A 24,974-nucleotide genomic window follows, 5' to 3' on the forward strand; every position below is an offset into this window, starting at 1 on the left:
CGATCGTGCTCGATGCTTGCGGACTTAGCTTATAAATGTTGACTAGCTAGAAGTTTAAAACAGCCAAGTAACGATCGGTGTTGCTTAAAAGGAGGTCAGATTGAAGATTAAAAAAATAGAAAAAGCAACTACTCGCGAAAGAAATATTATACTGTAGTTTCAAGTCAGTAAGAGAAAGTTACTTTAATTAATGGAAAAGTAATTTTATGTATTTTATTTAGTAATTATATGTTCACTATATACGTGTTATGTGAATAATGTCATGTCAATCATCTCGATAATATAAAATATCGAATATCATTGTTCATCGCATATTCAAAATTCGTGTTATATAGAAGATTATATTTTTTTTCGAAAGTTATATTTCCAGAAATTTAACGCGTTACCTAACCCCGGGTCTACCTGCCGAAAACACGATGGAAAGTCAAAGAAGCGCAAACGTGTCATCTAATCATCGTGAAAGTTTCGAACATAAACACCTTCTCTCTACATAGTGCTATCAACCTTCTTCGATCATCGAGTTGAGCTATTTTCGAGCTTTCATTTCCTCTTTCGCAAACGTTGCAGTGTCAAAGCTCGATTTCTAGCCTCTTCTGGATCGCGTGCGATCGATAAACGAGGCGTGTTATCGAGAGATGCGGAAGGCGACACGCTGCTGACGAATGAAATATCGAACGCGTCGGCACCTTTAAGCGATCCTATTTCTATTTTACGATGATCGGCCCATCGGCTTCTCTACGCCGTGTAGGAGCAACGCGTTAGCTTCCGGTTTGATCAGTTTTTCAAGCGCATCGCGGTCGACGCGTTTTCGAGGTATCTCGACTGTAAAGTACCGATAAGTGGCAAACCGCGAACCTTTCGAGAAACCTTCGATAGGAATTTGATGACACGGTTTCAGGCCGGATGGAAGAAGCGGATTCTTTTGCGTAATCTTTTCATTCCGAATTCACCGGTCGTTTCGCGCGAAAATTTTCCTCGGTTCGTTGTCCATAGAAATGAAATATACGGGGTGGCTCGTAAGTGGCGACTACGATTGGTGGATCGCCAGCATAGTCTACGAACGACGAAAGCAGAAGCATAAAAGATGGAAATATAGAAAGGTTGAAACAGAAAATCTAGTGGGTCTAAGCCTATAGATGCGACGTGCAATATATATAGAAAAAAAGCAAGTTTAACACTTTGACTGCCACGTTGGTCATATACAGGGTGGTTGGTAACTGGTGGTACAAGCGGAAAGGGGGTGATTCTACGCGAAAAAAGAAGTCGAAAATATAAAATAAAAAAATTTTTTTTTAATTTTTCTATCGAGACAACGATTTACAGTGAGATCCGTTATAACGTACCGCACGCATACCGAGCGAAAGTTCAAAGTCGATTTTCTCGAAAACAAAGCCTCAAACGAAAAATTTTTATTCTATATTTTCGACTTATTTTTTCGCGTAGAATCACCCCCTTTCCGCTTGTACCACCAGTTATCAACCACCCTGTATAACCGGTCACGGTTTCTCCTGTGACGCCACGGAGGTCATTGGTGACCGGAGCGCTTGAACTTCTTACAATTGTAAAAATTGTATGAAAATTGACAGTCAGGGCATTTTGAATATAACCGATAAATAGAAGATACTTTGAAATAAAAATGCCCCATTGAACGATTAAACATTTTTATTAGAACATCAATAAAAAAAAAATGAGAACTTATCTTGTATCTAACGGTGCACTGTGTTTGCATCCATATCTTTGAGGGGCAATCTACGAATATTATTATAAACACACCTTAGAAAATAATCGTAAATGCTGCTTTATAATCATATAATTGAAGTCAGAAGTGCGCACATACCTTACTATTATATGTAGAACGAGCAAATACTGTTTACTAATATCTTCTACACGAAATAAACGAAGCCTTGTTATAATATGTCGCTATCAACCGTTACTAAGGTGGTCATCACCACCAATAAGTTGTCTTACATCATCAATTTATTATTTTTTTGCCATTATATGCTTTGAATAATAAAAACACTCCCGTGGCGTCCTGAGCGAAACATGTGATTTCGGTGTGGCAGTCAGAGTGTTAACATGTATTATGTGCACGTGCCAGACCATATGCCAAATTGACATAATGGTGAAACCATCGATGAAATGAAAAGATAAATAATTAATTTTGTTCTTTGTCCTTCACGCCCCGTCATACGAGTTCATCTTCAAAGCTATCGAATTTTATGGGTGAAGGTGAAAAGGTTTCATAGAAATTGCTCGATAAATGGCAGAATAATATAATTTTTTACCGTGAAAATGTTTGAAAGTATCGAAAAACAAAAAACAAATTTATGCGAAGAACGGGTGAGAAATGGGGCGAAAATAGAGCATTAAACGGAACAGTTTTATTCTATATTTTCGACTTATTTCCAATCGATTGTTTATTCATATCTAGTCGGTACCTGGCCAAGTTTAACCTTCCATTTGCACATCGGGTCGTCTTCCACCAGCAGTTTCAAGCAATTTTTCATTTTTCCCATATTTTTGTTTAAATCCTGCTCTGCTTGAAAGAAGATTACGGTAATATGTGACGATAGAAACTATCGGTTAATGTTCCGGAAACTTGGAAGAGCATATTGGCGGGGTTTTTTAAAGCACGGAAAGCTAAAAAAATCTGTGAAAGTATGCAGACGACGTATGTGAAAATAAGATTGCAGACGGATGGTTAAGTACATTCGATAAATTTTCAAACTCGATTTTTCCTGAAAGAAACAAATTTTTCGTCGTACCAACAAATTTTGTTGCATATTTTCCACTTATCTTTTCGCGTACAATCACTTTGTACCCCGTCGTATCACCGGTTACGGACCACCCTTTATACAGCGTGACAGATAGTTCCCTTGTTTAATAAGGAAATATATTTGTTTGCATGAATTTGTAAACGTCAAGGAAAATTTTCCAATTATTTTACAAAATTTATCATTGCACGATGAAACGCGTAGACCGAAATATTTCTTTTAGGAACAATTCACGTATTCGTTTGTAACGACGCAGAAAATATACGAATTGAGAAAACGACACGCTGTCTGAATTACCCCATCGTGTTTAAAACGTTAAAACAAATTGGCTTGGAGAAAGCGGTAAAGAGTTGATCGCCTTGGAAAAAAAGAATAAAGAAAAAAAAAAAAAAAAAAAGAAAGGAAAGGCAAAGGGAAAAAGCAGCCGTGGTCGGACGATTGATTATTTAGCCAGATACGAAGAGGTTCGATATCGAAATCTTCTTTTAATCGGTAATCGAGTGACGTTATCGGGAACGAAGTATTGACTTGGCACGGAACTTCTGTGCCTTCGTTTTTCCTCCTCTCGATGTTTCCTCCTCTCTATCAATTCTCTGGCGACGCATCCGCCCAATTCACCGGCAATTTTCCATTTTCTTTCTTTTTCGCTTTCCTTTCTACTTTACCTTCGAATCAAACCTGCCGTACCTTTCGACATTCTTTAAAGGAATTCTGTTCGGTTCGTTGCGACTTCGTGCTGCGATTTTTAATTAAATCGCTCTAACACTAGAAATGGCGTTATTGACACATGGTACACAAGTGGAAAGTTATATGTACTCAATGATAAAGCAAAGAACGGCGAGATGATAGCAGCTACTGGTTCAATATTGATAGCTTTTAGAAAATTGTGTAGCTTTCCGAAGCTAAGACAGAGCGTTCAGAGCGCGCAACGATAAAGAAAATTGCGTGTAAATAATTCTGTTATTTGCGTGATGATAATTCGAATAATATCGTAAGATATTTGCCACTGTTATTGACGACTAATATACTAAATATGACGTTACTGTTAAATTTCTTTCTATCACAGTGCTTTCAACCTGTACCATTTATTTAACGATTCTTTCAGAAACTTCAAATTTTTCGAGATAGATATACATCTTGTACGATCGCTAGATCGCGCATTTTTGCGCATTTCTAGGAAATTCGAAAGTTAAAATGAAATAAAGAACGCACGCAATATAAAAATAAAATGTATGAAATATGCGAACTGCTATGCTTTCTATACATTTGCCTTGGTAAAACAATTTTCTAACGAGGTTCCACTTTCCAAATAATATTCTGAAAAATAAGAATTCGCGTAAAAATTCAAGATGCAATAATCCCACGCACAAGTAATATATCTATTTTCGTAGAATAACTGTAAACTGTAATAATAAAATTGCTCGCTTCCATTTAAAATCTGGTCGCCAATATCGTAATTATTATAATACGAATATTGTCAAATGTATTTTGGTAAAACAATCTAATGGCTGATTTTCAAAACGCGGATACTCTCGCTACTCTCGATACGAAAATACGAGTTTGTCGTTACACAAAGTCAACACGTCGATCTCGAACTCATCATCATCAAATTTCGATCAGTTCTATCGTTACCAATGACCGAACATCTTCGAAATATTAGCGCCAGCCGTTCGCCTGCAATTCGCTCGCTTCTCCCATTAATTCAACCTCCTCAACTGCCTCCATTAAATTCGCCCATAGCAAACGGTGTTTCGATATTTTTTAACGAGGGCCATTTGCTCGACGTTCCCACCGGGAAATCGAACGATACGTCACGAGACATTTTGTTTTCCTCTCTCCTTGCCCCGCGGCGTCCATGCAATTAGGACTTGACCCATTTCCCGGCGATTGTTCGACTTGCATCGCAAAACGCGACGCCCGAAGATCGATGAACCAAACACGCTCGCGTATTGTAAACAGGCGAGATTAACAGCATCCAGAGAGTTGCAAGCTCGAGCATAAATGTGCAATTGGTTGCCGATCGATCCTACTCTTGCGTGATTTTCTAATCGATTACGGGCTTTCAGTTGGCTAAAAGTATCGGGTCAGCGTATACGAGATGTTTTTCTATAAAGTTGGATAGTAAGTTTGTTCAAAGTTTCTTCGAGTTTCGGGATTAATCTATCGTGCAACGTGTTTCTTTAGATCCCTTGCTTTTCTCTTGATTTCTTTTTACGAACCATTGATTTATACCGCAATTTTGTTGTAAATTCAATGGCACAGCGAAGTTCGTTGTCACGATTGAAATTAATCGATTCTCAGTAAACATCAGATTTTTTATTATTTAATTTTTACTTTGTAATTTGTCCAGCTGGACATTTGGTAAATATTTTTAACTTTTATTTTATTTATATCGCAATTTTGTTGTAAATTCAATGGCACAGCGAAGTTCGTTGTCACGATTGAAATTAATCGATTCTCAGTAAACATCAGATTTTTTATTATTTAATTTTTACTTTGTAATTTGTCCAGCTGGACATTTGGTAAATTGTTTTAACTTTTATTTTATTTACATCGCAATTTGGTTGCAAATTCCATGGCACAGCGAAGTTCGTTGTCACGATTGAAATTAATCGATTCTCAGTAAACATCAGATTTTTTATTATTTAATTTTTACTTTGTAATTTGTCCAGCTGGACATTTGGTAAATTTTTTTAACTTTTATTTTATTTGTACCGCAATTTGGCTGCAAATTCCATGGCACAGCGAAGTTCGTTGTCACGATTGAAATTAATCGATTCTCAGTAAACATCAGATTTTCTTTTTTATTATTTAATTTGCACTTTACAATTTGTCCAACTGGACATTTGGTAAATTTTTTTAACTTAATTGCTAAATAACATGTGGATGGCTACCTCCAGCGGGATACCATCTTCGAGTTTGTCTATTTTATTTCTTTAGTGAGGTCAGTGGTGTGTTTTCTTTTTAGTCTTCTTTTTATGAGAGTTTTTCTCGCTTCAGCAGCCGGCTGGTTTTGATGTGCTGCCGTTCTTTCCTTGTATTTTTCTGCGTACCTGTCGATTTCTTCCTTGACCGTTGGTATTTGTAAATCTTTGCGTATATCCTCGTTTCTAATATACCACGGGGCGTTCACTATTGTTCTCAGTATCTTCGATTATAGCGACTATAGTTTATTTATGTGGCTCATTGCTGCTGTGTCCTCCATAGAGGTTTTGTAGATTTTTAAGTTTATTTTCTATGCTGAGTTTAGAGTTTCGACTAGGTAGACAGTACATCCTTCTTTTTATCCGTATTTTATCTATAATTGATTTAGTATGTTGTTTCCATGTAAGTTGTGTGCCTAAGCGAAGTCCTAGGTATTTAACTTGCCTTGTTTGTGTTATGTGCGTGCCATTCAATTAGATATTTGGCGGTTTCCCTTTTCTTAGTGTAAATGTAATACGGTTGCATTTACTGGGGTTTGCTTTTATTTGTTTATCTTGTAGCCATTTTTCCATTTTTGTCGCGTGCTTTTGTAGTAATATGACTGCTGTTTCTTTATTAGTGTGTCTGACTAGTACAGCCGTGTCGTCCGCGAATGTCAGTATTTTGCTGTTGGTAGTTGTTGGTATGTCGGACGTGTATAGTGTGTATAATACTGGTTCTAGCATCAGATGTACGCGTTTCACTGGCTCCTAATAGTTGCTCCTAATCGGGACGATTTGTTAATGTTAAAAAGTAACTTTCGCATAATCGAGTTTCCACAGCGTACGTATTAGGGAAATTATTTTTTCTTTGTCTTTCGCGTACTTCTTACTGAGAACCACTGAAACCTTCAATTTCATTCGTCAGAATTTCGTTCGTAATTTACACCGTGTCATTTACGATTATTCCGAGGACACGTTTCTTATGCGAAAGATAAATAAAAATAACTTGGTGTTTTCAACGTGTATAGTTTCTCGTTGAAATAGAAACTTAAACTTCAAGACGAATGATAGAAAAAGTCATCGAAATGGGAAAGTATTTTTATGCTACATCCAATCTTGCTAAACCAGGATTCCTTGGTATCATTAACACGCCATTTCATCGCTAGAATGAAAATGATCAAAAAGAAGATATAATGGAAAAGGGAAAAAATAATTTTACTCCACGATTTCCCTAAAGAAGATCCCTAGGCACTGCTCCATAGCCACACAATGGTTGAACGCGTTGATTCGGCTTCAACGATGAAAAGTGAAGAGCAAACGACGAACGGGACGTCGTTGCGACTTAATGGAGATTTATAAGCCGAACGTAGCCGCGTTTCTCTCCGAGGAGGGAACAGCTCCGAGACGAAAAAGGTTGGTGATGTTTCTTAAGGAGCCGAAAGGGGAACGAGGATGAGACGCCAGATACGAGGTCCAATTTTCCGGTGGCGACGTAAAACGTACAAAAGCGCGCGAGCATTCGAATAACAAGGAGACCGTAATAAAAGCGTCGTCGTTGAAACGACGACGTTGGGATGCTCGTTCGAAGAATTGGCCTGAGACACCCTGCGACTCGTCCAAATAAACAAGTACTCATAGCGTCGAGCTGAACGTTGAGAAACGAGGCACGTTCCGCGAGATTAAATAAGCAACCGCGAAAAGGGAGGATTAGCGTTAAATTTCCTGGTGATAATCGCCACCATTGTTGAAAGTCTAGGACTAGATTGTTGAAGTAATTACTTCAAGAAAAAATCTACACTCTTTTATCTTTTGTATATCGGTGACCTGGAGACCGCTGTTATGAAGAGAATAGAATTTAGTGAAAAAATTCAAAATAACGAGAGGTTCATATTATTGTGCCCTTGAATATAAGTTTTGTTTTCGGTTACAAGGTCTACAAACAAAAGAGCTATAAATAGATTTCTATTGCTGTTGCTTGTAGCCTTCGGCTAGAGCTAAACACCAAGGCTAACTTTTTTTTGCTAATGTCCTTTGCTATAAATACATAAACGTGCTCCCTATCATCCTTCTATTATATTGTAATATTGAGAGAGTGAGGATCTGAATCAGCATACACTATACCTGTACTTATACTTATACCTATACCTATCATAATATATTTTTCTATTACAAATTCATCTACTCGTTCCTCTGTCAGTCAACCTCAACAGAGATTCTCGCGCAACAACGATGAAGACAAGCGATCTTTACGAATTTTTTTAAACGCTAACTATCGGTTATATGCGACTAGAACCTTTTGGGATGTATTGGGTTAGCAATTAAGGGGGTATTCTGGTCAAGAAATTTGAAAAAATCAAAAAATGTTTTTTTTCATATTTCCAAAGTTTAGACATTCAAGAATATGCCATTAAAAGGATTTTTCAAAATTTCAATTATTTTATGTGTTACAGCCATTTTTGTGACGCGGCATCTGCTCCGGTCTGACCGGAATAAATGGATAGTAGACGATAGACGTTGTCCGAGTAAACTTGTCTCAAAACTTCAAACGCGTTTTTCTCGAAACTACTTTTTTCGAGTTGGCGTGCACGATATCTCGAGTTCTAATGAACCGATTTATTTTAAATTTGGTCTGAATATTCCTTGTATACTCCTCTATCGTCCGGACCACGCTCAGCTCAAAATCTTTAATATTACTATTTTTTAAACGTTCGAAATTGTCAAAAAAACGTGCGAAATAAGAAATTTTTTTTCAAACGGCCGTCATTTTGTGAAAAAATGTTGTATTGACTTTTCCAAGGTTCAGACGATAGCGGCATTCACACTAATTAAGCATCCGTTCGCATTTTTTATTTCAGATGACCAGAAGAGTCGATATCATGCACGCCACGACACCCCATTTTTTTGGCAGCACCCACTTTGCCAGCTCATAACTTTTTAAATATTGAATTTTTTTTCAGTGAATTTTTTACGTAATTTCGAAATATCAATAAACAAATGCTAAAAAGAAGGTTGTACTGAGCTTCAAAGATCGCCCGAAATTCATGCCTCTAGACCAGAATACCCCCTTAAGTGATTGCGGATTTTGTCAGTACCAACTAATGACAAAATCCGCAATCACTTAGTTGCCAACCCAATAGATAGATAGGCTGGAGGTACAAACGTAATTTTTTTATTTCAGTTTGTCTTGCTTATCGTTTATATTGTACAAACGTTGCGATCATCTTGGACGATGTAACCGTTGTTGACGCGCGGTATCTGTCATCGGAATGCAGAAGTTAAGAAGTTTTCTTAAAGTTCGATAGTTCACGTTGGGATCGAACCTACCTTTGGAAGAGAAACGTGAAAAATTGGAAAGTTCTGGCGCGTAGAAGAAAGATGTGTCTTTTTCTCGATAAATTGAATTATACTGTTTAAAGATGTATTATAAATAAATAATCGAATAAGACTTTGGGATTCGATCCCTGGAGAAATTTGTGACAAAGCGAACGAAGCTTCGCCCGAAATTGATTAATCAGTTTTCAACTATCGGCAGCTATCGGTGCACGTTGGTTTAAAAAGTTATTAAACGTTGCAATTTGGAAAGTTAATGAACGATAAGAATTGAAATGAAAGAAAATTGCATTTGTATTTGAGGACTATATTTACATCCTAGAAACCTCTATTTCCGCGTAACTAGTAGCTAATCTAAAAAAAAAAAATTTATAAAAGTCACTTGCTCTTATTGCAATAACAATTCTTCCTCCCTTAAGCTTCTCACACCCTTCGTTGCTCGCGTGTAACAAAGCAACGTGGTATTCGCGAATATAAGACGCATGAATTTGGAAAACTTTATCATTGCATTTACGTACCAATTAATTAAATCCGACTATCATAAATCTTGTATTATTTGGTAGTTTTCATACGATTCCAAAAATTCGACACTGCGAGAATGAAATTTATGATTTAATAAAAAATCACTTTATTGGAAAATAAGGGAAAATACTTTTTGTAGCAACCGTATGCAGAAATATTGATCGCTAATAATAATTGGACGCACTCGCAATAAAAAACAACTTGTGCAAAAATTACATTGACTAAATACAATAAATTCGAACACGATATTCTCATAAAACGCGATATTTTGAAGGAATCATTTGCGGTAAAATTTCTAACAGCGATCGAATGATCGCGTACGATATTTTTCATTAAACGAAACACAGCAACTTACAAAAGTGACAAGTAAAATGGTAACAAAGTGGAACAACAGTTTCTCTTATTCTTCTTTTGGAAATGCAAGACCAGTTTGAAGTATCGATCTGTGACTACGGACGACGAGTCGTAGCTATCGAAAGGCTTACGACGCTTGTTCTCTCCTTTTTTCCCCCGTCGTTCATCCCCCGTTGCATTCGAGTCGTCAAGTGGTTATCTGTCTGCAGCCCCTGTGTCTCGTCTCTACCTTTATTCCTTCTCTTTCAACGATATCCTTACAAACCTAGAAACCATAATTCCCCTGTTATTATTTTAAAATACAGGACCCACGATCCGTCGTTTATCTCGAGACGTTGCTACAAACGTAGACGACAACAACGCGAATATTATTACTATTGTTCCACTGACACGCGCCATTATCGTTAAAATAAGCAGCCAGTAATAGCTAATTATACCACGGTACACTCTAATAAACTTTCGAAAGAAGACTTCATTTACATTTTCCATTCGCTGTTCGCCGAATGAAATACGATGCAACGAAATGTTTGTTCGTTTTGTTGATAGGAGAATGCGGTGTTAACCAGCGATGGGACGAGACAGGCTCTTGAGAAATTTTTGAAATGTCACGTTTCCTCTACACGATCTTTCAGATATTCAGTTTACGGAGAAAAATTCGGTTTATGATTATTAGGTAGAAAATTATATGTTTTTTCATAGTTAAAAAGTCCTCAGAATCGACTTTCACGCCCGTAAAATGTTTTCTTAAATCGCGCTTTAAACAATTTATCTCTAACAATAACTTCAGTGTCGTTCGAGACATTTCGTATACTTTTAACGTTTTGCTTTGTTGTACGTACAAGTGTTTTTTACTTTTCTTTTCGTTCCAAGTATTTGTTAAAAAAAAAGATGGTTAGGTAAATAAACGTTTTAATCCATTCGAAGTTTCCTTATTACATTCTGCTATTTTAATTTGATCAGGACGTGTAACTACATTAAGGTATTATAATTTGTATCAGATAACAAGTTTAAATTTATAATTGGAATATTATTTTTTTATCTTTTTTACGAATATACATTTTATTTTAATGCGGTTGATTGGATATTTAAATTGAAATTAAATTGAATTATTTAAATATTTTCGTATGAATGATAGAATATTCAACATGTTCTTTTCGTGTGGAAAAGATAAATTTGAAGAAGGAAAATAACATGAAAATTGCCAAAGACACAGAAACACATTATACGCTGCATTTCGACATCAGAGCAACGTTCTCAAACTTTCACTTACACTCGTTAACAAAGTCGTTGAAAAAGTCCCATTCTCAAATCTAATTTAATTTGTGAGTTTCTAAATCTACCCTTATCTACCATTTAAATATAATATATCGCAAATCGTCGTGAAACTTCTCCCTCTTTACAGAACGAACAACTTTTGCAAATTAAATACTATCCGATAACCGATTAAAGTGTCAATATACAACGATGCAGCGCTTCCGTTCCAAATTTTCATTTATCGTCGTTAATATATATATATATTAAATGAATAAAGTAATAAAAAATTTCCGTTCTCAAATTTATTCTAAATTTCCACTCTGATATTGTACCCTTAATTTCGAAGCTTCCAGATCTTCCCTAACCGTACGTTGCATTTTTAATTTCAATTTGCAAACCGTTTAAATCACTTCAAACTAAAATATCGCAGATCATTAAATTTCTCCCTTCTTGCAGAATGAGCAACTTCTACGAATCCAGTAACGTGCAATAGGCGATTAGAGTATCAATACACGCGAGGCAGCGCTTTCATTCGAAATTTTCATTTACCCTGGTTGCTCGCTCGAACCCACGCGTTCTCTTTGATCGCGCGCCGGCTACGTCCATACAACGCTTCCGCGAGTCGTGTAATCCAAATACCTTACTTGCGTTTCAATTTTAAAAACTGCCAACCCCCAACGCCGGTTATTTCGTTCGTTTAACTTGCGAGAATCGCGAGCTCTTTCTCTCGGCGATGCGCGATGGTGGGAAAAATTCCGGCGAAAATTCATCGTGCCACACGTGATTGCGCAATCTCGCTTCCGCTGTGTACGGTTTTAATAACGAAAGGCAACGCGGGGTAACACAATACAGTGCAGCAGCGAGAAGAAAGAGAAAGAAACAGTGAGAAGGGTTAGAGAGAGAATTATTAGAGAGAAAGAGACAGAGACTGGCGGGCTGGCGAGCGTAATACGCGTGATACGAGGGAGGAAAGGGGCCACGAAACATGATTCATTTCCTGCGAATCAAATTCGTGCGGTATCACAGACGTTAATAGAGACGTGCACAACGTGTACACACGTCCTTTGCTATATGCGAATGGTATTTAATGACTCACGCGTTAATCGTTAAACTACTTTCGTGTCGACTAGACGACCAATTAGCCGAACGATCACTTTTTGTCACAGCAGCGCATGGTAATTACGTCATGTTCGTGCACAGGATGTGTCCTTCTCGAAGAAACATTAATGCAAACGATCTCTTTCAAATGTCCCGTATTCGATCGAAGTATCGGTTTGTAATATATATTTATCCAGTTCCTTTCGTTTATATAACAAACGCGGTAAGAGCAGGAATCTTTGTACGTATTGGATTGGCAACTAAGTGATTGCGGATTTTGTCATTAGGTGGTATTGACAAAATCCGCAATCACTTAGTTGCCAACCCAATATGTTTTATATCGTATATCGATGTTCGATGTTCGTAATATCGGATATTACGAATAATTTCTGTTAATTTGCTAAGGAACTATACGTATAGCAGATATAGGATAGAAATTTAATAATTTTCTGTGTTGAGTTACAAGGGTGGGTTCGCCGGTTAACGAAGGGTGGCTAAATGAAAATTTGGAATAAAAGCGTTCGGCTCGGTGCGCGTGTATCGATAATTTAATGGGATATTATTAAATTCGGGGCAGCTGGTAATTTCGTAAGAAAAGACAGAGATTCCCATTACCTTAACCACGTAGCTTATTTTGAAATTTCGAACAAAGGACGCGGATATATTTTACTTCGTATGTCTTATCTTCGTGTTATGAAATTCGCAGAAATTCTTAATTGGCAACATAGAAACTCGATGACTCGCTTTATTTTGTAATTAGAAGATAGAACTGAAAGCAGAGAAGGAATTGAGTTAAAGGAGAGATACGAAAGAATAGTGGCGTCGATCTAACGGCGCCTCGATATCTTGTTTTGAAACGAGTTGGGGTAGAACAACTCGGGATCTGTCTAATCAGCGGAGTGCTACTTATGCAAATTTAATTTGTACGACAAATCACGAACGGGTAACTATGTCAAGGTTGGCTGGCCAGTTTTGCCAGCATCGTTTCAAGTTCACACCTCTGTGGTCGGCTCGTGTGACAGTGACGAGTGTCCCGTGACACTGCACCTTCCCTTTGACGTGGAACGTTGCTCGATTATCAACGATCGGATGAACCTTCACAATGTCTGGCCGCCTTCCTTCTTTCACCCATTGCACACCCTACACTTCCGCCATTTTTCTACGAAATCCACCATTTACGCTGTATTTTTCTTTAAGTCCTTTCCGTACTTTCTTTCAATCCTTTTTGTATCGGGCTTACTCGTCCAGTGTGTTGCGCTCGTTCAAACAAATTGACTCGGCTGTATGTGGGTGATTTGGTCGCCATAGCGCTCGATTAAGGCTTCGAGGGGATGAATGGTTGGCTTGAAGAGTCGCTGATAGCGTACAATTTACTGAATTCGACGGGGTTTAAATTTGGAAGTTGGTCGGATTTGAAAGTTGGCGATTTTTAAGAATTCCAACGATGGGTTGGTAAGTCTTGCGAACTTTATTTTAAATAATTCCTCGAATTCTAGTCGAAGAGTGGCAAATTTTGGTATATCGAACGGAACTTCGAGTATTTGGTGAATTGTTTGGAAGTTTGACTATGCACTTGGAATATCGTATTTGAGATTATAATTATAGAATTTTACAATTTTTACGCTCATTCGAATTTTCAGGGTTTTGATCGAAAGCACGCTAGTTTTAGCAAAATTCAAATTACTTTCTACGCGTGTTACAGGTTTTAATTGGGAGACTGGAAATCTTGTGAATTTTAATCGAGAGCTGGATAAATTTCATATATTCTAGTCCGGAATACAGCGAATATGCAAAGTTAATAAATCTCGATCAACGGCCCATAAAATTCATAAATTCTACCTGAAGGATCGCAAATCACGCGGCATCTAATTAAATTTCGCTAAATTCAATTTAAAAATGAAACGTTGTCGCACGTTCCGTTCTCCAGGCGTATCAACCGTTCCGAATTTTATTAAAACATTCACGAATATTTTCAATTGCGTAAGGTATCACCATAAATTCTGAAAAAGCCACTGGCAAAATGAAACACAAGAGCGAACTGTCCGCCTACCTTGGCTTAGTGCAAAGCTTAGAATGGAGGCAAGTGTGCTCGAATCACGGGGCTCTCCAGAGTTTCGTGGAACGGACTATTTTCCGCGTGTTACGTAACAACCCAGGATTCACCGATTTCTTCCAGTTTTCCCAAAGAAATCCGCAAAATGTCTTTACTTCGACCTACCGACGTCCTCTCTCAGCGACAACGACGAATAGACAATTTTCTTTCCTCTAATATTTCACCATTCTAGAGACGTCTGTTACGCGTTATCGATTCCGGCGAACGACTATCGACTCGCTGCCTCTTTTATGGTCGGCGTGTCCGACAAACAGGAAGAGGTTTACTTTTTAACTCTGCCACGCCAGATAGCTCGAGGGGGTAGATGAAAATGATCCTGAACGTACACACGGCAGCGATTACGAATAAGAAACTTTATTAACGTTATTATTCGTATTGGTAAATTCTCTATTTCTATTATTTTCTGGATGATATGGAATTTTAAAATGCATACATTGCCTGCGCTTTGAAACAGCACAAATTTCTAAAATTTAAAGAATATATTAATTCTGAGAATTTTTTATATAATACAAGTTTTAGTTGGAACAAACTGACTGTTAATTACAGAGTTTTCAAGTTTTACATATTGTTTAGTGTATATATATATATATTAGGTTGTCCGGAAAGTGTCTTTCTTTCGCAAACGTGTTTTTTACAACAATGCACCTTCATAGAAACGTGAAACCAAGTCTGTGAAATGTCGCGGTGTTTATTTCAACAGAACAAAATGGATCATACGCAATTCGACAAAATAATATAAAAGAAAAAACGTTGTGTGTCTATTATTTCCTCATAAAACGAAAGAAACTTTTCGGACAATCCAATGTAAGGAATATGCAAAATATAAACAATACATATATTGTTAGCAATATTACAATAGATGAAAAAACGGCAAACTGAAGCTACGATTCGACCAGAAGTCTGTATTTCTATAGAATTTCATGTTCTAAAATATAACATTCTGCACTGATATTCCAAAGTTGTATGTTCTACGGAATAGTTGCATGTCGTACATTGACTCCGTTGACTTAAAGAATTTTTTTCCAACATGCCAACATTCCAAGCTCCCTGTAATTATCTCTGTCCTCACTTCTGTCGATTCTTATTAACCGAAATCTCTTCCGATACCCCGTCAATGCTCTCGTTTCAATCGCCACCTGATTTTACGACTTTTCTCTGTATCAGCCCGTGTTATACAACAGCGTAGGGTCAAAGTGACCCAGTGGCAGCGTTTGAGGGTTAACCAGCGTCGAGAACGATGGCTGCTCCGCAAGAAGGAACCGCATTGTCGAAGGCGGCATGCCGTCGGAAGTTACGTAACGAGTTGTTTCAGGGACTTTAGCCTAGCCCAGTTCCGCGGAAGTACTTCCACCCCCGCGTAGCATCGATCTGGCTGACGCTTTGATGATCGTGTCGCGCACCCTCCCTCTCACATCTCCCTCCATTTCCCCCTCTCTCTCTCTCTCTCTCTCTCTGTCCTTCTATTTTGCTCTTTGAGCTGGCTTTCGTGTTATTTATCGGCAAGCCGTATTTTCGATGATTCGCGTTATTGGACGACTGGTCGTGTATTTGAGAACACGATTAAAAGTGCATGATTGATTGGAAGACGATGGCGAATGGTTTCGAGGTTGGATGAACGGTGATTAGGTTTGTGACGGTTGGGCAAGATGAGAGGGATCAGCTGGGAATAGAAGTTGGAAGAAACCGAGGCTCCTAATTGTGCATCTTATAAATTAGGTTTGGAAAGAGAAGTTTCGTACTTGGTGTGCTTTGAACGATCGATCGAGGGGGAATTGGATGCAGTAGCTGGCTAGGTTTGTGATAGTTGATAGTTCGGATGGCAGGAAGCGTGTACTTGCAATTGTGAATCTTGTAAATCAGGCTTGGGAAGAGAAGTTTTATCGTTGGTGTGCTTTGTGTGATCGATCGAGGGGAAATCGAGGATGGAGCAGTTGGCCAGGTTTGTGATGGTTGGTTCACGCGGTCGAAAGCGTATTCGTGATCGTGGATCTGGTAAATTAAGTTTGCAAGGGAAGTTTCGTTCTTGGTGAGCTTTGTGTGATCGATTGAGAGGAAGAGAGTTTTGGGACGGTGTTCAGGTGTCCCAAGTTTGTGACTGTTGATTTAGTTGGCAGCAAGCGTGCTTCCAGTTGTGGGCCTTGTGAATTAGGTTTGGAAAGGAAGATTTAGCTCTTGGCGCGCTTCCTGTGATCGATTGGGAGAAAGTGGAGAATGATGTTTGAATCGCATAGTTGATAGTTCAATACGATAGTGTATGATAATTGGAAAGAGAAAAAAGCATAGCAAAACAAAGTAATTTTGAGCACAACGCTATAAGGATGGGTAATTAAATTTTTGGAATTCAATTGTTGCTTTTGAACATTGTTTTGACGATTAATATTGAGTGGTCGTGTTGCATGTATAATAAATATATTGGTACCATATATGCAGCTTCGAATTATTTTTCGTTTTGAATTTTAGTTAAGCGATAATTCAAGTCTGACCTGGAATGTACTCGTTCTACTGCAGCTGAGCTGTGCGTTTTAGGTAACCAAGAATAATAACCGCGATTGGTCAAATTCTTTCACACTCCCACCAATAAATTTCCGTACCTGTACTACAAATAATGGCTTGCAGCTACTTAACCCAAATAATACAATCATCGCACTTGTATATATAGAAACAGCAAATATAATCATACTTAATAATACCTTCTTCATCCAGCTAATTAATCCCAAAACTATGATCAATTAATTTTATATATTTCAAACATTGCAGATAACAACTCGCATCTACTTAATCTAAATTTTGCAACCTCTATCTACAAAAACAGATGCTGCAAAAATTAAATTTAACGATTCAAACGTACATTTTTTAATCCACATATTACAATCTTACTTTGTTCATACTGATATAAAAACAGAGCATTAATTACGATCGACTAATTTTACATATTTGAAATATATTTCAAATAATAAATCACGCTTAATTGATCGAAGTACTGCAACCATCCATCTATATTTGTAGAAACAAAATACCAATTGAAAATCGAATTTAATAATTGAAACTTAATTTAATCGAAATATTACAATCGGCTGCCTATAGAAACGAAGAGCAGCAATTACGGCGATGCTTAATAATTCCTTTTCCATCCCTCCAATTAATCTTCGAGCACAACGATCGCCTAATCTTGCCATTAATATCCGAGAAACCATTCTTCTTAAAACTCCTGTTCTCAGTATCGATATTCCTTCTTTTCTTTTTTTCTCTCGTGTCGCCAGTGTCAGAAGTAATTATCAAGTAATTCCGGCAATGACCTGACTCACCAGGATGGCTCGGTGCCTGGAAACGACTAGACTCGAGTCGTCGTTTTAACGAACCGTAATGAAAAGCCCCCGGAAAGGATGGTCGGCTGGCGTTGATAGCCGACCGATGATTAAATCGCTGACAACGAGAAAACCCGGTGCGGCTCGCGATTCAATTTCCTTTTCTTCGTTCTAGCGAAAGGTAAAGGCCTCCGCCACTGTGCACACGACGAAGAACCATGGAAAAATGCAGGAGACCGAGATATGTTACGGTTTCCGATCGAAATCAATCTTACCTCGACTTTTCTTTTCGTCCGAGCAACGATCGATAGTTGGAAGAAAATATTAGGATATTTTCTTGTTCGATATCTTTTTGTCTACATTGTTCAGGAACTCGTGTGTTAATTGGTAAAGAGCTTAGCAGGAAAGAAGCATACGATCTTGCTAACATTGACGATGTAGGATTGGATAGAATTATAAAACGAGGATCCTGTGAGCTTAAAAAATTTTTCCATCAGATGGTAAGTGAGAAGTTTCAGGAGAGCTGGTAGAAAAATAATTCTACTGATTAAAGCGATCTTTTTTCGTTGATTTTAATCGTTTTCTGATTTTACAGTTTAATTTTAACTCTTCGCACTTTTACCATATATACCTTTACCGTGAAAAATTTTTTAAAACACGAGCTTTTTTTCTAAAGGAAAAGTTACGAATAGTTGTAAATTTATTTGTACATAATCTTCTCTATTTTTATATTTCTCAACGGCGATATTAAAACAACTTTCCATATTATGCTTAATGTTGTTGTACCAGTAGAATACGAAGAACCAAAATAAAATGCACACGTGTGTGCAATCTCGTTATTGGAGATAGAAGAATGCCAAATCGTATAATATTAACATTGTAAAATTGCAATAACGTCATTCGTCTGCGCCGAGCCTTAAAACTTAACAATAGCGAATTGTTCTATAATTTCAAGATATTGTCGTTTTTATACGTCGTAAAGACCACATGTGGCAAATGCAGCTGCATCCAGAATTGCAATAGAATTACAAATTCGAATATTACAATCAAACGCTTATAGACACAACCTCTATTATTATTCCTCTTTTACCTTATCCAGCACTTGCTACACTAGTTTCTGCCAAGATTGTCTTCCAAGACTCTCAAGCGAGAAGTTATCGCTGTTTTCCAAGTAATCCATTAGAGGACCGTCCATAAGGCGTTCAGGTGAAAGACACGGCTTTGGTTTTGCTTCTAACACGTTCCCTTCAGACCTGATTCTCATTACCTACGATGCTGATGTATCGTCAATAATTTTCGACCGTTTCCACCTCATGGCCCACATGAAAAAAGAAACTAATTATTAGAGTGTGGATTTTTCTGCGAATTGACATTTTTATGGGCGCAAGTAAAGGAACAGGCTTTAAATAGAAACTTGTTTTGTCTAACAAAGATTGTAACGAATATGCTACGTTGGAAGCTTTGTATTCTTTTTTTTTTTGTACGTTATGCATATTGTATGCATTTTCGTATTCTTAAATTTCGCATAAATGCATGTAAATCCGCAGTGTACTAGTTACTAAAATTTCGCGTCACGCCAAAAAATATATGTTCTAGATAGAAGGACATTCACCTCATTTGTCAAATTAAACTTACTCCGTGGAACAATAGACAGAGATTGATGAAATTATACGACATAAGCGTCGATCGAGTGTTTCGACAGTGAAATTATAAAAATGCAGAAAAATGGAGTTAACCACGTTAGCTTAAAAACGACTTATTTGAAAATCTAAGAGAAAAAAGAAGTCAGTGCTTCTGACTAAATACTCAGGTATTGCACTTTTTTAAAATGTTTGCTACACACAGGTTGAAAATCGCGCCTATGTGCTAATGATCTTTATATAATATTCTCTCTACATGTTCTGCAACTTTACGTACGAAGAGCTTGGAGAAAGATGTGATAAATTAGGTTCTTTGTTTTACAGAATTTTTCTTGCTTCTTTTTCCTTTTACAGAAGAATACATTTTAAATCTCAGATTACTCGCACGAGTCCAAGGTTTCTAAAACTCAAAGGGTTCAATAAATGACCTTCCTCCTTTTACAAGAAAGCAAACGATATAAAACACCAGCGAACGATTCAGTGTCTGTTCTCCAAGCCCCACTTTTTTCCTGATTTTCAATCGTGTTAAGATCATCAGAGAAGAGTGGATTCGATCCTACCTTCTGCTGACCAGGCTAATGAAAACAGGAGCAATAGAAGGCAATACAGCGAGGATGTTCGCAAATTGCTTTGGAAAATTTCCACTCGTATCAAATCATCCTAACAAAGGATTCACTCTTGTTCAAAGCTTCTCGGGAATTATCCTTTTCCCTTTTGGCACGAAGCACGATCAACTTATGACATGCTTTCTATCAAATTTTCTTTGTCGTGTTTTTACAAATTTTCAAACACCTTCGATTTTATTTCACACGACTTTCAATTTTATATATGTATCTCTTTCTCCCAAATTTTCGAGGACTCCCAACTTTCTTTGTCCCGCTTATTTTCAAATTTTCAATTACTTTTTTAACTTCCTCGTTTTCCTTCCTTATTTGTCTGACATTTTTATTCAAATTCTAAAGAATTATCAATCTTATCTGCCTGGCTTCCTCTTTCAAATTTTTAAAATATTTAATGTTATTTATCCCTAACTTTCTCGCCGAAATATTTCAGGATCGCTTTCTCTTTCAAATTTTCGAGGATTTTCCGATTCTAAATTTCATGGTGGAAATGGTGGCTGAAAACTGATGATTAGAAGCTCGTGGCCGTAATGCAAGGCATGAAATAATGCAGGCCGCTCGATCATCCCGAAGAACGAACAGGAAACGGGATCCCTTGGATCGCGGCGTGGTCTCCGGTTAAACTCGGAAGAAGAGACAGGGCTCGTTCCTCATAACGTGCAAGACGGAAGATTTGCATGGCGTAGCGAGGCAGGGAACCGGTACAGCGTAGAGAGACGTAGAAAATGAGACAGACAAAGAGAGACTGAGAGTGCGAGCCGGATAACGGCGGAGGGAGAAGGAGGATCGTGTGCGAGTAGAGTCGGTCGGTCGGCCAAAGCGCCGTGTGGCGCGTAGCCCAGTAGCACGGATCGCGTTTCAGTGGTTCTCATTCTTGCTCAGTCTTTCCTTTTGTCGTCTAAAAATTTTACGAACCTTCTTTACTGGTCTCTTGATACTAATCGGATTTTCTTTATCGAATCCTTTCCTTCGCCGTTTATTCTATGATTTATAAATAAGCAATGTTCGTTGAAAGAGGAAAGACTAGAATGGAGGTTAGAAATGTATGTAGGTGTCCTACTTCCGGAAATTTAGGAACCTTCTCTACTGTTTCGTGGATCGCTAGTGGAGCAGATTTTCTTTGATGAACACCGATCTCATTCTTTTTCTTTTTTTCTTCTTTATGTATATTTATTTTTCTATTTATATTAGTTAAATGATATAAAACGACGTTTCTTGTAGAAACTAAAATATAAGTTGTAAGTAGATCCACTTTTGGAAAATTTAAGATCCTTCTGTTCTGCCGTTTGGATTAAATTGGATTTTCTTTGACAAACGACTTTCCTTCTTCGCCGTATAAAAAGCAACGATGTCTTTTTTTTGCAAAAAGTAAGATAGATACTGGAAATAATAGCTGTCCCACTTGCGGAAACTGAGGAGCCTGCTGTATTGTCTGCTGGATCGAATCGAATTTCCTTTAACAAACATCAATCCCTATGATAGAATCTTCTTTCTTATTCTTTAATGTACAAAATACCAATGATACTTTTATTAATAATACATATATAATAAATAATTTCACCGTCTCAGACACTAAACAGTAAATTCTTAACTCATCCGATATCGTCCCACTTCTCTTATATTTCTCTTACGAACAATAATGCACTGCATAAAAAAGTAAAATCCTATACATCAATCCTCTTCGACAATCCTCCTTCCTACCAATCTTCGCCCCGATATTATCGTTCACAAACAGCAACACCATGCCAAATGTAAAATTCTAGGACGTACTCTAACAATCCTCCTCCTTCGATTCCACCGCAAAACACTAAATTCTTAATTCACCTAGGATTGTCCCAGTTCACGAAGAAGCGTCCCCAGAGCCATTAAACCATCGTCTATCATAGATCGCGACACGGTAATCCCGTTCGCAGCGCCACGGAAGCACGATCGACTCGGCGAGGCCAGTATTTCTTGGTCTTGCCCAATTAACCCTCTGTCACGGCACACTTCTCGCCGAAAAATTTCCCCAGGGAGCGACGTGCAGACGGAAGAGAATATCGCAGACACGGTGAACGGTAGTTGAGAGTCACTGAGGCGACGTCGGAGCGTGCGCCGTGGTGTTTGGAGGTAGAAACGGGCATCTCTAGGCTAGGGGTTCGAACGGTGCCACGGGGAGTGGTGGTTGGTCGCGGCGGAGGGGTTGCGAGGCTCCGCGAAGCGACGGTCACGCTCCTTCCTCACCCTTGCGAGTTTTCCAGCAATTTGGCCGTAGGAAAATTTGTACAACCGTGGCTGACAGGATTTTCGACCGCTTTAAATATGCTGGAATTTTTGCGGCGCAAATGCGTAATATATGAACCTTAAGCTCATGGTCGATAGCATAATCTGTAATGCATAGGCGGAGTCCTAAGGATATAGGGATTGCATCAGAATCGAATCGATGTGTTATTTACTCCGTAAAAACGCTTACTGCGTGCCATATAACAATCGGGATAAATAGAATGTGGAAGCGTGGATTTAATTATTTACGAGATTTCCTGCTAATTGATTCTAAATGCAAGCCATGGCATAGGCTTTTGACTGCTACAGAACTCTATAATTAAATAATCTAAGAATTCTAATGTTCGATTCTGATCATCGTTAGCACAGATCTACGTACTAAAACTGTTATTTTGTAGATACAGGAATTTGTGGAAACAAGCGTGATACCTTGGTGGCAATCGCCTAGACGCCCTTGTACGATGTCTTAACTGGTAACAAAGAGACAGGCTAGTAACGAAATCCCGCAACTAAGAGAATCTATGTATTCGATACATAATTCCAATAGTTTTTATCAAATCTACTATTATAACTAATACTTGAAGATACAGGAACGATTGGAAAGAAGTGTAGTGAGGTATAGTGGCTAGGCTGTGGGTTCCCTATACGAGGTCTTGGCGACGCTTTGGGTGGTGGCGCTGGAGGTGCGCGGCACAGGAATGGGGGTGAATCGAGAGCGACGCAGTGGTGGGGATGACTACGGTGTCTGTGCGGAGCGGGTTGGTCGGGTGAGGGACGGTCGGCCGTTGGTGGGGGAACCGTGAGCTTTGGTGGGAGAGGACGGGTCGATGATGCCGGCGGTCCTCGACGACTCGAAACGCCAGTCAGTCTCTGGTCCACTCGAAGCCGCGCTGTTAACCTTCTATCTCATCGAACACCGCTCGCCGCAGCCATGGGTGACAAGGTTTGTGATTGCTTAGACGCACAAGTCCATCTCTTCGAGTTCTCTGAACCAACGAAAATCTTCGCTTTGTAGCCAGAGCGTGTCACAAGCTTTATCCTGCTTTGTCGAGTTCTATCTCTATCTCTGTCCTTCTTTGACAGTTAGCCAGATACGCCAATAGTGTACGCGTGTATGCGTGTGTGTGTGCGTGTGGCTTTCTCTGTGTGCGCGTTACGTATACGTGTGATATATGTGCATTCGTAGAATGCGTGCGTGAGAGAGAAAGGTAGATAGCTAGAGAAAGATCGAAACGGTAAGAACGAGCGAGATTTAGAGCGAGATAAAGTATGAAGGAAAGAGCGAGAGGCATAGAGTATGAGTGGCTAGCGTGAATGGGTTTTAGAGGTCGGAAGAACGCTCGTTAGAGAATCGGTCTCTCCGTCGCGGACGACAGGACGTGATGGAAATAATAACGGTGCGTGTCACACGTCTGTTTGTCTGTTTTTAGGAATTCCTCTCGATATCTCTTGTGGACATCCGCTCTGTCGCATTCTTTAACATTCTTAATTCCACTCCTCTTCGTGACAATCTCTTTTTCACTGTGTAGTGACTTCACAGGCTGTCAAACGAACAGGTTTTGGGAAATCAGACAGAAACAGAAGAAAGGGCCAGGTAGAAGGAACAGAAAGAGGGCGCGATAGAGAGAGAGAGAGAGAGAGACGGTGTAAAAGAGAGAGAGAGAGAAAGAGAGGCGAGTCTGTGGTGTAACCACTGCTAAAGAGGAGCTTCGATCGAGGGGGTAGGAGGAGGAGAGTGGGAGAGAGCGAGAGAGAAAGGCGTACGGAGACAAGGAAGGGTTGTGCTCTCAGCGCTCTCTCTCTCTCTCTCTCTCTCTCTATCTCTATCTCTCTGTCTGTCTCTCTGTCTTACTTTCTTTGCACGTCGAACTCTCGCGGAATCAGCGCGAAGCAGTTCTTCCCAGTGATCCGTTCCGTCAGTGTCGTCGTTTCCAGGAAAGCGAGGAAGTATCCTCGAGTCGGAAAGGCTGTCCCTCCCTCTGTCTATTTCTTTCTCCTTCTTCTTCTTCTTCTTCGTCTTCGACCAGTCCACTGCAGAAGGAGCGAGATGGTAAAGTGGTATTTTCTGGAGAAACCACCCTTTGCCCTTATTTAATCGTTTCCAACCTCCTTCTTATATATCGCCGTAGATATTTTCTTTTTTTTCTACTATTCTATTTCCATTTCTTTTTTAATCTATTCTCAATTTAATCTAGTCCCAAGTAGCGTCGCATTTTATTTCATAAAATCTTTCGTTGTCGAAGTTATACGACATTTTTCGTCTGTGGCTCTCGGAATGAGAAAGACGGTTGGAAGAATGTGAATTGCTAGAAGAAAGCTATAAGACAGTGGACGTCGCTGGCAGTGCTTCGATCGCGAATTGTACGCGTGGTTTCCTGACCCAATTGTGCGGCTCGAGTACTTTTTAGGCGTCGTCGAGAGTGCGGGGCGACCGAGAAAGAAAGCTAGAAAGCCCGTCCGTGCTTCCACCGGAGGTGGGGTTGGTTCTAGTTCTCGAAGGGTGTCGGTGAGGGTGTTGCGTCGCGGTGCGCACGCGCCACCGACCAGCTGCGGACTTTCCAACACGGTCTTCGTGTTTTTCTCGCGAAAATCCTCAATGAAAATCCTGGAAATTTCAACAACGTCTTACTCTGGACAGCAAATTCAATTCTATCGATACAATTATGATATTCTAATTCTATAAATTCCCTATGATCGTGTCAGTTGAACATGAAACGTCCTTCCATGTAACGTGTGGTCGACACAGTTTCCCATTCTGGTTCTCGCCCCACTCTTTGTTCCTCGTGACACGGAACA

The 24,974-nt window shown here is 38.9% G+C and overlaps 2 protein-coding genes and 1 long non-coding RNA gene across 12 annotated transcripts in view; 2 read left to right on the forward strand and 1 right to left on the reverse strand.

The window, feature by feature from the left end:
- Positions 1–24,974, forward strand: part of sro (SDR family oxidoreductase shroud) — a 169,065-nt gene that overhangs the window by 87,393 nt on the left and 56,698 nt on the right. The window lies entirely within an intron of this gene.
- Atpalpha (sodium/potassium-transporting ATPase subunit alpha) overlaps positions 1–24,974 on the forward strand; it is a 163,451-nt gene that overhangs the window by 73,007 nt on the left and 65,470 nt on the right. The window contains exon 1 of one of the 8 annotated variants that reach the window (XM_069125565.1): positions 22,965–23,121. The exons of 4 other annotated variants lie outside the window; for them this stretch is intronic. In XM_069125565.1, the coding sequence (XP_068981666.1) occupies positions 23,110–23,121 (12 nt within the window). In that variant the 5' untranslated portion in view covers positions 22,965–23,109. Of the gene's footprint in view, positions 1–22,964; positions 23,122–24,074; positions 24,229–24,974 lie in introns of those variants that run through there. 3 more of the 8 variants (XM_069125561.1, XM_069125566.1, XM_069125562.1) reach the window with 3 other exon arrangements.
- On the reverse strand, positions 17,265–22,789 carry LOC138186073 (uncharacterized). Of its 2 annotated transcripts, XR_011174793.1 has the most exons (4): positions 22,608–22,789; positions 21,741–22,220; positions 17,932–18,966; positions 17,312–17,853 (listed from the first exon to the last, which is right to left on the reverse strand). It is a non-coding gene; the product is annotated as an uncharacterized LOC138186073 (long non-coding RNA). The 2 variants fall into 2 exon arrangements; XR_011174792.1 differs by lacking the exons at positions 21,741–22,220; positions 22,608–22,789 and having other exon boundaries at positions 17,265–17,853; positions 17,932–18,658; positions 18,747–20,174.

Source organism: Bombus flavifrons, chromosome 13 (genome assembly GCF_040668555.2).
Source record: "Bombus flavifrons isolate JBK064 chromosome 13, iyBomFlav1_principal, whole genome shotgun sequence".
In the NCBI taxonomy this organism is placed as follows: domain Eukaryota; kingdom Metazoa; phylum Arthropoda; class Insecta; order Hymenoptera; family Apidae; genus Bombus; species Bombus flavifrons.